At 40.2% G+C, this 16,165-nt stretch overlaps 1 protein-coding gene across 2 annotated transcripts; it reads left to right on the top strand.

Moving 5' to 3' along the window:
• The first annotated feature begins 1,237 nt into the window (after nt 1–1,237).
• Nucleotides 1,238–16,165, top strand: fbxo9 (F-box protein 9). Of its 2 annotated transcripts, none has more exons than XM_083774627.1 (13): nt 1,238–1,387; nt 4,719–4,790; nt 5,277–5,393; nt 6,511–6,568; nt 9,498–9,597; nt 11,127–11,251; nt 11,361–11,475; nt 11,917–12,035; nt 12,151–12,241; nt 12,319–12,414; nt 12,628–12,721; nt 15,088–15,242; nt 15,379–16,165. In XM_083774627.1, exons 1-13 carry the CDS (start codon nt 1,385–1,387, stop codon nt 15,485–15,487), a joined length of 1,254 nt encoding a protein of 417 aa, XP_083630753.1. In that variant the 5' UTR covers nt 1,238–1,384; the 3' UTR covers nt 15,488–16,165. The 2 variants fall into 2 exon arrangements, with proteins under 2 accessions (XP_083630753.1, XP_083630752.1); XM_083774626.1 differs by having other exon boundaries at nt 5,277–5,408.

The raw sequence follows: 16,165 nt of genomic DNA, 5'->3' as shown, positions 1-16,165 counted from the left end.
TACCATGTCAGGTTTCAAAATGTTATTTATAGGCCTACTTTACTGTATGACTCATAATCCATTATTAATACACTTCAAGATGCATACATTTACATTAGTATTTATATTTTTAAGATGCAGGTTTGTATCTATCTTTATCTATCTAGATGTACATAAATGTATATTTATATGCATGTACATTTTAATATATCCATATACTGTATGTTGCACATCTATTCTACACACACACACACAAACAAATGTGTGTGTATTTTGTCACAAAATTAGAAGGCACACCTGCCCATGACCAGAGCTGGCCTGGACTTGCTTGACTCACTAACTAGTCTCTCAAGACAGACTGTTAACTCACAAGAGGGTGCTGCTTTTCCTTTATTTGCAGATGGAATTCTGGCAGATTGCCTGCCAACAGATATGGTATGGTAGAGACTCTTGTCTAACTGACTGCATACAAAATTACAAATGGAACCAAAACGGGTCCATTTGGTTCCATTTGTATCAGTGTTAATTTTGTTGCCTCACTTCGTGACACGTGAGCTTGTAGATCGGCTATTTTCAAAGAATTTGTATACATTTGAAAACTTGTTAAATGAGAAATGGGATGAGTATAGTATGGGCCTGCTTACTTTTGTACTTTAATTTGTGTGTGTGTGTGTGTGTGTGAGAGAGAGAGAGAGTGAAGTGGTTTTGTAATAATCAAAATATACAAAGTAACTAGTAACTAAATTTATAATAATAATTCTAGTGGAGTAAATAATTCTAGTGGAGTAAAAGTAGGCTACAATATTTGCCTCTGAGATGTAGTGGAGTATTGAAAATTGGAAATACTTGAGTAAAGTAAAGTTCCTCAGAATAGTACTTCAGTACAGTAATTGAGTACTTCCTCATACGAGGTATGAGGAAGAGGCCTCAATGGTACCGGTACTTCACTTTCTATAGCTCCCAACCACCTGACCTTCTGTGGAAAAATGTTTTTGTTTTTTCACAATATCAAAGGTTGTATTTTCATGATTCACCAGGATCCTGGATGGGTGGATTCTAGACTTAAATTTTTTTACATAAATATTTTTTGGAAATATGAATGGCAGATTTTTCAGTGGTGCCAGAAAACCACGCCCACTGCTATGCACACTGCTGAGGCAGGTTGAGGAACAACACTTCAACTGTAGAGGGCGTGTTGTTCACCACTTACTAGTTCTTCTGAATCTACATGACACCGTCTGAACTATACAGTTAGTAGAAGCTCCAGGGCAGTCATCGAAATGGCTGCGTTTATTAGAGCTCGTAAATATGTTCGCTGTGTTATCCGTTTCTCCGACCGTGAACTGTAAGGTCTTTGTTGAACGCGTTTGTAAAGAAAAAGAAGACTTGACACACTCAAGCCGCAATGGTCAGTCGCTGTTTGTTTTATCAGTTGTTGTGAGACAGACTGCTGTCCACAGTACACTTGCTAGCTGGCTCTGCTAGCTTGCTAGGAAGTGCTGTAGCATGCCAAGTGCACGTCTTGTTTATTTATCATCATGACGCGTGTTCTCTGCAGCCTGCATGGTGTTTAATAGTCTTAATTTTGCTCTATGCCGTTGTTGACGCTAACGTGTTGACGACGGGAACGACACCATTTTTACAATTACATTACCTGAGGGGGGGGGGGGGGGGGGGACTCGTCAATGTGACTAATTTCAGTTGAAAATTGAATTTTTAAATGACACAGGTATTCGTAAAAGGGTCCAGTCAAGTGAGGAAACATTAAGGACGTTTAACCTACCTGATATTATCAGTCACTACTGTCAAAGTCATTCCCATTAAAGGAAAATAGACATGCGACAGACGACACGCTGGCACTGTGCACAGAGCCACAGTCTACTAGTCTAGACTCAGTCATTTATAAATTATAATCAATCCATCCAAAAAATAGCCGATCTACAAGCTCTCTCTGCGCGACGCGTTGTGAACTTGTGAGCTTTATTGATCGGCTATTTTTGGCGCGCGACACCGTCGCACGACGACTTGTATCAAGCTTAAGTTAAGCTTTGCCCAATCAGTAACAGCCTTTAGTGGGATGGGTTGATGTATGTAGAGAGAGAGAGACACACAAACACATTTAGTACTGACTGTAACCTAATCAGTCTGGACAGGTCATCTTACTGGCCAGTCCAGGGATTATGCACTGACTACGTTATAAATAACCATGAAAATATTGCACAATGTTTGAGTAGGACAGGTTCTAGCAGAGCTGGAGACTGCACTGCTAGAATCAAATTTCTAGCTATAACCCTGTTAACCTATGCTGCCCTCTCATCATGCTAATCCTAAAGCTGGAAGCTGTGCTGTGGGCTTTTTGTCTCCACCAGGCCGAAGGCATGTGGGGAGAGTATGTTTTGCACTCCGTCCGTCCGCGTGTCCGTCCGTCCGTCCGTCCGTGTGTCCGTGTGTCCGTGTGTCCGTGAACAGCTAATCTCGGCCACCGTTAACCCGGTCGATGCCATATTTTGCACACACACTCCCTGGATGCCAACCATGAACCTCTGCCCCAAACTTTCCAGAACGGCCTGTTATAGCGCCACCAGGAGGCCGCTTTGTGCAAAACAAGTTTTTGCACAGTACACCTACAGATTTTGTCCAAACATCACGCAAATTGGTACACAGTCTCTCTAGAGCCATTCAACGAAACGGGTCTTTCAGATTTATCACACTCCATCCTGATTGGTTAAGATTGGCTTCCAAAGTTCACAGGAGTGCTCAGTTTCAAACAAAATGCTGCAAATCATGAACACATCGCGTGATTTCCGTGAAATTGTGCACCCACATTCCCACTAGGCCGAGGACGAAATGCCACATGAACAATTTCAACTCAGCCTCAAGGTGGCGCTATAACTGGCCAAAAAGTGTTTTTACCTCTAACTGCACGGATCTGTGGATAACCTGGTGGAGACCTGTGCCCGGAAGGGCACTTTTTCTAGTTCAGACTGAAATTCTGGTGTAAAGTGTTACAAATGATTTCTTTAGTGGAAGTAAAGAAGGATTTCCTTATCATTTTAATTGTTTTGAACCATAATGAACCATCTATGCCTGAATATCATCCACTGTGCTTTGTTTATTTTTTACCTGACATTCACATTTATTTAAGATCCTGTTCAGGCTGCGCTGCTGTGGTGGTCAGACTTACCTGCACCTGTCAGACTTATGAAATGTCAGGGCTGAGTTATGGTGTTGGAAAATATTGCCTTGTTTGTACTATGTAGCTCTTGCTTTCTCCTGGAAATATCTCTCTGGCATGATGAGCATTTCCTAGCATTATATATTTAGATGACAGATTGAGATTTATGTCTGTCTGTACGGCTGTAATGCACGTAACTCGACAACTGTTCGCCCCACGACTTCAAATTAGACATTAAATGGAGCTGGCCTGTTCTGACATCACAACACTCCATATTTGGGCATGCCTGACACAGAACTCCATATATAGGAATAAAGGACACAGGGAGACGATACAGAAATGTCCATATATGGGGTTCTCGAGTTACGTTGATTACAGATTACATACATATGCACATATGTGCGGTGCCTGTTGGGCACTGGCCTACTTGGAACGATGCAAGTTGGAAATGCATGTCCCACCCAGTTATTATGTATGTGTCCCTTTTATGCCATATATGGAGTTCTTTGTCAGGCATGCCCAAATATGGAGTCTATGCAGATGTCAAAACATATTTGTGATGTCAGAACTGGCCAGCTCCATATACAGTATGGTGCCTGGGCAGGGGCCCTGTCCAGCTCCATATACAGTATGGTGCCTGGGCAGGGGCCCTGTCCAGATCCATATACAGTATGGAGCCTGGGCAGGGGCCCTGTCCAGATCCATATACAGTATGGAGCCTGGGCAGGGGCCCTGTCCAGATCCATATACAGTATGGAGCCTGGGCAGGGGCCCTGTCCAGATCCATATACAGTATGGAGCCTGGGCAGGGGCCCTGTCCAGATCCATATACAGTATGGAGCCTGGGCAGGGGCCCTGTCCAGATCCCGGGCAGAGACCGACTCCACACTGGGCTTCTCGAGTTACGTGTATTACAGACATATGTAGATGTACAGAGACATGGTGCATTTATAGATAGATAGTTTCTAGCTATTACTTCTGAACTTTATCTATAGTGCTTATGACCTATCGCATAGCACTTTAAACGCCTGCACTTTAATGGTTGTGTGCACTTTTTACTCTGGTATCCGCTATGTGAACTGTTTGTTGTCTGTACTGTTTCATTCATTGTTTAATGTACTGTCTATGCTGCAACCCAATTTGCCCTTCGTGGACACTAAATAAACTTGAACCTTGAACCTATCTATAATCTTATGTTTTGAGTAACTGTAAATTATTGAAATTCTTCTGTGTTGTTGCTTCAGTATAGTGCAATACGTATAACAACCTCACTGAGACAAAATCCTTGTATGAAAAACATTAGCCTGAAATCCAGACTGACTTGGTAGAACATAGCAAGTCAGGGGGTGCCGCAAATGCGAAAAATGTATTAGTGGGAGGGGCAGGGGCCACACTGCAATTTTTCAAAATTGCGACTTTTCTAGTTCTACATACTGTGGGCCTCCATGAGTGATCATCACTCTGACTCTTCACTGTCTTGTGAAGCCCTGATAAAAGACAGCTGCTTGTCTGTTTAGAGCAATCTGTTAATTTCAAACTTGTTAAATATTTATTCTTCTCATAGGATGAAGAAAATACAAATTTGGGTGGTATGGTGGAGGATGAAGACGAAAGTTCAGATGACCCAAACCTACAAGTAAGTCTTATGTTCAGCAGACACATAACTTAATTCATTAATTCAGCTGCTTTTATTGAATTAATTGAATATACTCACAGTAAAGCTGTCTCCAACCTAAATACCTGGTTAGGGTATAAAGGTGAGATTTAGACTTGTAGGAATGGAACCTTTCACAAAGTTTTGTAAGCACCATGATTTGGGAGTTTGGAGAGCCATTTTATATATGCCAGATCTGGTGTATTTGGTTGAACAAACACTAACATTTCAACATTAAAATCGACACATATTATTAACATTGACATGTATCGTTTAGGGGTGAATTCATTTCAAACCTAAACTTAATGATGAAAATCATGTCACTGATGCACTCTGCAGACTGCTCTGCACATCTGAGAGAGAGAGAGAGAGAGAGAGAGAGAGAGAAAGAAAAAACAATTTATTTCAAAGAATTGATGAAGACCATGCATCAATTATAACATGTGCAACTTTCTACTTCAATGACAGTTGGAGCTCAATGTGTTCAGAGCTCAATGGATGTCTGAACTGAAGCCCTACCCTGGGGCCAGTGGGATGCATAAAGGATCAACACATGCCACAGATCTCCGAAGGACACAAGAACTGGTATGGGAAGAAAAGGTGAAGCAGTCAGGTTCATTTCTGTTCAGGGCACTTGGGCAGAAGAAAAACCTGACATAGGAAGAAACTAGATCATGTAAAATATATTATGTGCAGGCAGACTTGTTTTCAATCCCACAATTAATTCGAGCCAGACAGCATGCAGGAAGACGTGTGGCATAGTCGTGACCTAATACATTTTCTCTTTGCTCCAGTATTTTCCTAATTCAAAATGTTATGACATGTCTCTGGCCGTCTATAAGAGGGTCTGTTTGTCTCATAAGCTGTCTTGTGCACACTATCACAACGGCTAATGTAGAATCCTACTCATACATTTTTATGTACTACTTCTACTTTTATCCTATTTTTAATACAGTTTTTATTAGGCATTTTGTATTGTGAAAATTACTTAAGAATATAATTGACAAATAAGCAGTATAAAACAATAACAGTGACAGATAAATTATGTAAATGTTCCAGATGAATACAAATAAGGTATATAAATGTGATAAACAAAAAACAAAACAAATAAATCTGTTAAACTAACAGTGACAAACAACCAAACAAAACAAAGACAACAGGACAGACACTGTTGCTAGCCTCTCAAACTATCCCAGCACAAATTGTGCCCTCTTCTCTTAATTCTTCTGTTTCATTAGACAACCACATTATGGTACAAAAGTAACCGTTTATTTTCTTCTTATTTTGTATCGTATTTAAAATAAATAAAAATGTATATAATACTTTTAATTATTTAACTTCTTTTCATTCATAATGGAAGTCAAAGGGACTTGAACATGGAGGATGTCATCGGCTAGACTCTTTCATAGCCAAGTCGTGGATAAGGGACTAAAGGGAGTGAATGGCGGTGGAATCGAGTTGAAACAATTTGATGTAGTCATAAGTTGTAGATATGTCATAGACGACTGGCCGCATGAAGTCCTAATCCAGTGTATAGCCTGCATGCAATTATTGGACCCAGTCTTATTCTATCAGAACAACTTTTATAACAATCGTCCTTCTGTGTGATACTAAATGTAAACCTTTTTGAAAGTCACTAATCACTAGAGCTGTTCCTGAAGTTCACTTTGGAATGCTGGTGATATTTGCCATTTTCTTTCAGGCCAGAGAGCTATTCCTGAAAGCTGTAGAAGAAGAGCAGAATGGAGCCGTCTATGAAGGTTTGTTTATGGAAGACATGGTGAAATCAAATTATTATTATAAGAAAGGATATTAGTAGTGAGATAAATGATTGGCATCAGTAGTTTGTGATATACCGTACTTCATCATGACAACAATTAGGTCACTGCTGCTGAACAGGAAAAGGTCACTAAAAAGTATACCCATTATATGAAATTATAATATAATAATATATGACTAATATACGAATATATGATTAATATATGACTAATTATACCCCTTTGCTTTGGTAGGTTAACCCCAATGCCAAACTAACAAAATATCCGTCATATATATACAACTGATCTACAAGCTCTTAACAAATTACTACACCCTCCAGAAAAACACGATTACGCGATCGCATAATTCATTGCATAATCAGCCAAATGGCGCAGATTACATGGGGATCCATTTATTTCTAAAAGGGCACATATTTCCCGTGCTAATCGCATATGTCCGCGCTAATATGTTGTCACACCCCTGTCTGAGGCTAGGGTTGTATGAACAAACGGATGGAAAGGCACGCAGTTTGGCAGAAGTTTAACACGATTTATTAACCCAAGTGACGATACACGTGACAACAACAAAAGATACCAAACGTCTCCTCAGAGACAGCTCCTTCCCCGACCAACACCAGCAGAGTGAGCAGACAGACTGACTGCCAGTGACTGGGATATTCAGTCTCTGAGCTTTATACCCCCCATGGCCCCTCCCACTAGACTGGACCAACTAAATAGGGGTCAACATGATCCACAACATGTCAACTCTGCTTGGTTTGGCACAAAACACATTCCTATATATATATATATATATATTCACATTCACAGTTCAGTTGAGCTTGTAGCTCTTCTATTTGAAAGTCTTTAGTTTTCCCAAAAGTCCTTTTCTCCTCCGATGTCCCTCTGTGACAGGCAATCCTCCCCCTCCCTAGAAGGGGAGTTGTTTTGGCCCAAATTGTGTTCAGCTCCTTAAAGTGACAGGAATCTAATGAGCAGTGTGTGTGTGTGTGTGTGATCAGTTTGCTGCTTCTTAGTAGTCTTTGCATAACCTAACAGTGCGCGCTTACTGAAAGTCATGTACACTAGCAGCAAACAGACAGGGTGGGGTCACACTGTCACATATGTGAATGATGCAGGGCTCGCTTGATTTCACAATCCCCGCATATTTTCGCATAAAGTTTGGAGGGAAAAAAAGTTAAATTTGACTGAAGTGGTGATGTGATTCACGTGCGACAGATTCAGATGCAACAGATGCAAAACTACCTAGTCACAAACAGTGTCGTCGTTAAGCAGCAGACAAGGTCCAACTGGCAGCAGCTGTCCGTTTATCATTAGCACAACCACAAAAATTGTGCTAACGTGGTTTAGCGACTAGCACTTTAACAGCTCATCCATCGTAGCTTGTTTGCAAGTGAGACAGACTTCCTGTGCAGAAACTGCCTCATCAAAATAAGAGCTACTTGTAATGATTAGTCAACACTAGTTTTATTTCTAAGTCTACTTACAGGACGTTAACATCTCATTTGAGTTCCTTTTGAATGCCTGTCGGCATTCTCTAAATCTAAATCTCTAAATGTTTAAAATGTTCATGTTTTTCCCCCCCATACATTATGCCTCTATATGTCACACAAGAGTGTCATACACTAGTAGTGAAAATGTACTTATCTACAAGCTCACAAAATGTGACATGCTTGTCTATTTTCACTACTACTTCTGTATGACACTCTTGTGTGACATAGTACTGCCTTAAGTATGGGGGAAAAACACTAAACCCCTTATCCCTAAACTTTTTTTTACTATTTTGCAAAACATTTTCGAATAATTAAAATGGCCAGTCTACAAGTTCACAACGTGTCAATGTAGATTGGCTAGTTCTAGTAACTATTCAAAAATGTTTTTCAAAATAGTAAAAAGAAAATGCAAAGAAGTTTAGGGATAAGGCATAAGTGGTTTAGTGGTGACGGAAATGGAGCCCGGAAGGTTTAAACATGGATATGAGGTTTCTTCCCAAAAGCAATTAAAAGTATGTTTGCCTCATTGAGAGATCTGTTTTTTCAAGAGCTGTTATCCTGTGATTTTTGATGTTTGGATTCTGTGAAGTTGATTTTCAACAGTTACTCAGTTTCAACGGTGTGTCTTTGAAAATATTGTTCTGCCTCACTTTTATTAAGAAGGTTTATTTTAACAATTGACAATTTTTGTGACTCAGGAAAATGACTGCATAGTGTTCGAAAGAATACAACTTGAGCACTTTACTACAACCGAGTTGTAAGAGATTGTACTTTTTTTGTTACAGTATATTGTGACCTAAGATTTAAGTTGAGAAAAAAAAAAGAACTGTGAATCTGATGTAGCTTGCTTTTACTATGCTTTAATATGTCTGCCCGCATATTCTGCAACTTCCCACATATTCCGCAACATTCCGCAACTTTCCGCATAATCGCAACTGTCCGCATATTCCGCAACGCTTTGCAATTTGCATATTCCGCAACTTTCCACAAATGTTGCCAACTTCCCGCAATTTCACCGCATAAAAGCGCAGAAAACCCCCACATATTTAATCACATAATCAAGTGTTGCAGCCCTAGTGTAAAGTGCAAGATCGTTGTTTTCAATGGATGTTTGTGCTCACTGTGGACAGTGGTGCACGTCGCCTTAACTTTACGGTTTAAGTTTTGCAACCTAATTTCAAGTAAACTTACCGTACCACCACTACGCTGACCTCTGCAAGGCATGTCCTTTGAAGACAGGTGGAAATTAAGTAGGCCAAAATCCCCAAACAGGAGAATTTGTGTCATGTCCCCAGAGTAACTGTATAGAGTATATCACTACTTCTGTATACTTTATTCTATGTCGTGTAATGTGCTATACCTCATGCAACCTATGCGCATCTGTTGGGCAAGCCCGGTTTAATGTGTCATTGTTCTTGCAGCAATCAAGTACTATCGCAGGGCAATGCAGCTTGTTCCTGACATTGAGTTTAAAATCACTTACAGCCGCCCTCCTGACTCTGAACGAGTTGGTGGAAACTAGTAAGTTCTTTGATTACTTCATCTCACATAAATGCAGGTTTGGTCTGAATCTTTGCCAATGATTCGGTCATAGAAATGCATATTTTATATTCTTTAGTTAACTCAAATGTCCTCTTTGAGGTCCCCTCTTTCAAAAACACTATAATGGAAAGCTACCAGTGGATTTGCAAATTATGCACAACTGAACGAGATTTACTGTTCATTTCAAAGACCAGTCCACGCCATGATTGGTAACTCCACTTGTTTTAACTTGCAAACACTTCCAAAACCGCGGTGACCTGGCTGCAATGGGTCAATTCATACAGCTGAAACTGGTTGCAAGTTGCAACAAGTTGTGTTGCGAGCAGGGGGGCAGTCAGACAGATATTTTGTGAAGCCACTGAGGAAATCGGGATTTCCTGAAAGTTCATATAATGGCCTGTTGTGGCGCTGTCATTGGACCCAGAAAAACCCATATCCCCATAGAAGTCCATGTATTTGGGCCCAACTTCCTCTAGACTGTATTACCTTAATGAACATGGTCATGAATACGTTCTGCTTCCAGTCACTAGTTTAAAGTCTCATTTCTAATGTCATAATATTCTTTTTGGAAAATTATGGTCCCATTTATAAAAAAAAATGATAAAGTCGCGTATGTTCTGAGGGGCGTGGCTACCGTTACAGTCTATGATCGGGATTCCCCTCCCACTCGAGTCAAAATAAAAACCAACGGAGAAGAAGGGGGGAAGTCCTGCCTCGTTGTCTGGGCCAGCCATTGGCCAGCTGGGCCCAAACGGATCTAGAAAGATGGCGACTTAAAGTGCAAGGACTGACAGGCTTCATTTTACGTTCATGTTAGACCTGGAGAACGCTTTGTCCATATTTTTTACAGTCTATGGTTGCGAGTCCTTGGTGTGGACTGGGCTTTATGTTTTAGAAGCAAGATAGTGTACAGTAGTTTAACAATATTCAGAAATAATGTTGTGCTGTAGGTCCACTCTGCCTGCTTCGGTTCTTCCTTTTACAAGTCAGTCTAGCCGCCTCATATATCCTGTTACTTAAATAGGCCTTCCAGTTTTTAAACTTTTTTGGTATTGAAAGACATGAGCATTGTCGACTGACCAGTCACTTCTCAAGATCCCTAAATCAAAGCTGAAATCTCGGGGGTATAGGTCATTTTCTGTTGTAGCACCCACATTGTGGAATGAACTTCCACCTCATGTCAGAGCTTCTCAATCCTTGTCTGTGTTTAAATCACGTCTGAAAACTCACTTGTACTCCTTGGCATTTGAACATACTGTTTAAGAGTTGCTGCTTCCACTGCATTGTGTCCTTATGTTGCCCTGTTTATGTACTGTTGTTGCTTTTTTAGTATTTCTTTGTGTACAGCACTTTGTTTCAACCTTGTTGTATAAAAATGTGCTTTATAAATAAAGTGGATTGGATTGGATTGTTTGGCAAACTATTAAAATTGAATAGCTCTATACAATAACATACAGGGACAATCTATACTCTTACTCTCTAACTGAATATCATATACTTTGTTGTAGCATTGGAGAGAACAATATCGAAATAGAAGATCTACTTGACTACTTCCACCAACAACTCTCCCTGAAAGACTCTTCTCCAAAGATATGTAGTCCTGAGACTGAGATGACTCAGTTGCATATTTCAGGTAGATTTGTCTTTCTCATTAACTTTACTTTATCTTTTGTTTGAATCTTCACTTTATTGAGTCTGATGTTTTCCTCACTCTATTTGAACTCCTGTGTTTTTAACTGCAGCCTTGCCCCCAGAGGTTCTGATGTACATATTTCGTTGGGTCGTGTCCAGTGATCTGGACATGCGTGCCCTGGAGCAGATCTCCCTAGTCTGCCGTGGTTTTTACATTTGCGCAAGGTTAGTCCTCTGTTCTGGCAAATAAGGTGACTTGTTTGCCAAATGCATTGCATCCCACATGTCTGTCTTTGTATGTCAGATTACGAGCTGAAAACAATTTATGACTAAAATCCTTTTTTGTTAATAAATAATTGTCTGGCGATATGTCGGCCATTATTATTTGACTTATTTAATGCCCCTATTTTGGTAGCCTGAGCCAGCCAGTGTGGCTTCTGCTCTAGAGGGGCGGATTCAAAGATCCTATTGGTTCACCGATCTGATTATTGTGGGTAATACTGGTTCCGGTTTGGTGGTTCTGGCCTGATGACTACAAACCAGTGACTACAACATGACTTAGGTTCTTTCCGCTCCCGACCAGGTCAGAAAATACTGGTTTAAAGTTTAAACGGTGGTCTAGAATTCCAAAATCTACATTTGATTTATTTTCTTTGTGTTCTGAAGGGACCCAGAGCTTTGGCGTTCTGCCTGTATGAGAGTGTGGGGACGGAAATGTACCAAACTGGCAAACTTCAACTCCTGGAGGCACATGTTTCTGGAGAGACCACGTGTACGTTTTGATGGTAATACCGGCGCTTATAATAAATTACATGAGGGATGATTTGAGCTACATTACTTGTTATTCAGGTGTAATGGCGCTGGTGCAATCTTTGATGTCCAGATATGTTTCTTTTGTAGGCATCTATATCAGCACGGTGTCCTACATTCGCCAAGGAGAGGAATCCCTTGATGGATTCTACAGGGCTTGGCACAGTGTTGAATACTACAGGTAGATATTTCACTGCTGACATTATAGTGTTGTGTCAAATGTATACGGATAATCAATTGCTCTCATGTTTGTCACAGGTATCTCCGATTCTTCCCTGATGGCAAAGCCATGATGCTGACAACTCCTGAAGACCCATTGATCATCGTCCCTCGCCTGCGTAGTAAGAATACCAGGTGTGTATTTTCTCCACAAACGATCAATTCGAAAGCCAATAATAAAAAATAAGTACATGATTCGTGATCAGTTGCGACTCTCGATATGTACTTGAACATTGTGGACAGACATGCAGCTCGACAGAGTGACTTATGTATTAGCTTCATAGAATTAGCTAAGAAATGGAGGGGAACATTAGCACATAATGGTTGAATGATAATTTCTACTTACAGATTGGAGTCTGTACTGCTTGGTCATTACCGTCTGTCACAAGAGACAGACAATCAAACCAAAGTCTTTGTCGTCGTCGGCAAGAAAAAGGAGGAGGTGAGTGTTGTTTGTGGCAAAATATTTAATCTTTACTGCTAAGCTCCATTTTGTTCTGAATGTATACTGAATGAGAAGGAGGCCTACTGAGGGGAAGCCACACTGTGGCTACGTTTACATGGACAGTTAAATCCCCTTTTCATTCCGAATAGAAGTTAAATCCTATTAAACGTTGTCATGTAAACACCTACAAAAACTTAAATCCGAATGAAAACGCTCGATGCGATTTAAAAACCATTCCGATGTCACTGGCCGGATTATTCCGATGTTCAATGCGATTGAAAGAAAATTGGACTCATGTGTACACTGCTTCGGATGTAAGTTCATTCTGGTCTTTCTGAGCATGCTCATTTCCAAGGCGCCGCTCATATCCAAGGCGCGCCGAGGAGTTTGCACATAGAGCGCGTTATTTCGTGCATTTTGCAGATCCGAAATCCACACAAAAAAACGTGGAGCAGCAGCAGATGATGGTGATCCCCCTGATCTGTGTGTGCGTGTGTGTGTGTGTGTGTGTGTTCAACAGTCTCTCTCTCTCTCTCTCTCTCAAAAATAACAAGCGACCCGTGATACAATGGTAATCAGTGTGTTGCGTGCCCTGGCCGTGCTGTAGATTAAAGTACAAATAAAAACGAGATGATCGGTGGGTGGGGAAAAAAAGACTGTAAACATATATGCCCGCCCCTATCCAACCAGCAGCCTCAAAGCTACTGTGGAATGAAATGATGGGATTTCAAAGTAGGCTATCGTCTTTCGTCTGTAATGTTTGTATTGTTGAGACAGTCACAATGCATGAACTGCCTATATTGTAACGATCCCAGGAACCGGAGGCAGAGACGTAGTTCACAGGATAGGAATCTCTCTTTATTACTTAAGGATCAGACGGTACAACAACACCATTTGTGTTCCCCGTAAGTCAGTCTTGAACACACAACAACCTTACACACACAGCGCATACACATAGCCCCCGGCCGTCACTCACTCTCCAGTCCCGGAAGTCCCACCTCCAAGTCACTCCTATTGGCTATAGCCATAGCCGGCCGCTGTCAAACAGATGGCGTAGTTTCACGTGAATTAACATCTACCATGTCTTATATCACATCTCCATATAAACACTCTTTCGGAATGACCATTTCCCATGGAAACTCGCTGCAAAAAACATTACTTCCGAAGTATTTATTCAGAATGATCAGCCTGCATATAAACGCGGCCATGTCATATATCTCAATATGTCAGTTTTACACATTCAGTAGATCTTGTGATCCTTTGTGGCCAGATGTAATTTCTTGGGGTCTAGTAGGACTAGTAAATAAATCGCTATAACATTTTGTAAAACAAATACATATATGCTCGAATGGCCCCACCTCCCTGTCAAAAACTGCTAAAATCCCTAAAACGAAAGAAGGCAGCAAATGAAAAAAAAAAGAACACTCATCTTTTACTCTCTCTAATGACAACCTTAGACATGAACCTTGGTTGAAAAAAACTAAAGTTGTCCTTTAACCATTCACTACACATTGTGTGGAAAGTAAATTTATTTTGTTTACATTTAAGTTACATTTGATTAATTACATGTTTTGTTTGTTTTTGTAAGATTATTGTTGTGAACACTTTTGATTGACACAGATTTAAGTGTCAATCAAGGACAACTTTTTTCAACCAAGGTTCATGTTTTAGGTTATTATTAGAGAAAGTAAAAGATGAGTGTTCTTTTTTTTTCATTTGCTGCTTTCTTTCGTTTTAGGGATTTTAGCTGTTTTTGACAGGGGGGCGGGGGCATTCGAGCATGGGGCTAAATATGTATTTTTTTACAAAATATTATGGCGATTTATTTTTTTATTATTTACTATAGTACTACTAGACCCGAAGAAATTACATCTGGCCACAAAAGATCACGGGATCTACTGAACGTGTCAAACTGCATATTGAGTCTATGACACAGTGTGGCTTCCCCCCAGTATAGGCCTCCTTTACATTCAGTAGATCCTGTGATCTTCTGTGGCCAGATGTAATTTCCTGGGGTTTATTAGGACTATAGTAAATAATAAATAAATAAATCGCCATAATATTTTGTAAAAAAATACATATTTAGCCCCATGCTTGAATGCCCCCGCCCCCCTGTCAAAAACAGCTAAAATCCCTAAAACGAAAGAAAGCAGCAAATGAAAAAGAATTAACGCTCATCTTTTACTTTCTCTAATAATAACCTAAAACATGAACCTTGGTTGAAAAAAACTAAAGTTGTCCTTTAAGCCTAATTAGTAATTAATAATAATTTAATAGATGTACTGCAATTATTTCATACACCTTCAGTGCACTTCAGTTTGAGGGTTTTTGATAAAAACAAGAACTTCATTTCATTTGAACAGAAGGGGGCAGAGTTTCAAAAGAACCGGTTCTGCAGGCGGAACCCAGCACCTGAGGTGGAGCACAGTTTTCATGTTGGGCTGCAGTTGTCCCCTGGGGGGCGCCAACGTTTCAATAAGCTGGTTTGGATCCATCACTCCTGCCACATCACCTACAGGTACAGAGCTTTACTCATGACCTTGAGTTGATTACCTTGACTCCATCTATTATATTGACACAGATGTGAAATTATGTCCTTGCATGACACAGAGTTGTACAAGAATGTCAAAACATACACTCATATTTGTTTATAGACCTGCTGGAGAAACTGTTGTCACAGCCTTTGACCTGGACAAGATGTACACACCCTTTGTCTTTGCACGTGTGAAGAGCTACACTGCTTTCTCTGAGCGTCCACTGTAGTCAGCCCAAAGGCATGCATAATGATACTGCAACTCTTGATGTCTGAAGACCATACAGATGGCTACGCAACACCTCTACAAGATGCATATATCGCTCGCCTGTTAGATTTGTGCTGCAGATGTATTCTGGTTTTATTGAATGACTTATAGTGTTTGTAGTGTTTATCACACAAGCATGTTGTGTTTAAGGTTCACTACAGGAAATACTTATTCCATAAGCTGTATACAATATTGTGCAGTTAAGCTAATTAGGGATTGCGCTTGCCTATTCCTAGCAATGAATGTTCAAAAACAATTTTCTGTTCGTGCTAATTCCCTCTTTGACTCCTTCAATAAACAATGGTGGACTCAAATTGTTGAATTTAATTACACCAGCAGTTCTGACTTGACTAACTGAATCACATAATCTCTTCCTCAATGTGATTCAGTGAGAGAAACAGAATTGTGGGGTTTTATGAGTAACGGTATATTTTATCCTCTTAACATGTAGGAAGGGAGATCAACTGGAGATATCCTCCAAGGGTAGCATTTAAATCGTCTGGACCAAGGGAATAACTATTGTATGTTAGCAGTTTAATGCAAATCATTCGTTGGAAGATTTTATTTTTGTCATTCTGCCCGATCATTGCATTTGTATCATAACCTTGGAGCAAAAGTAATAAATCATACTCATGCAAAA

The sequence above is a fragment of the Protomyctophum parallelum genome, assembly GCF_964188405.1.
Source record: "Protomyctophum parallelum genome assembly, chromosome: 10".
In the NCBI taxonomy this organism is placed as follows: Eukaryota; Metazoa; Chordata; class Actinopteri; order Myctophiformes; family Myctophidae; genus Protomyctophum; species Protomyctophum parallelum.
The sequence above is the reverse complement of the archived record's forward strand: the minus strand, read 5'-3'. Positions and strand labels throughout refer to the sequence as shown.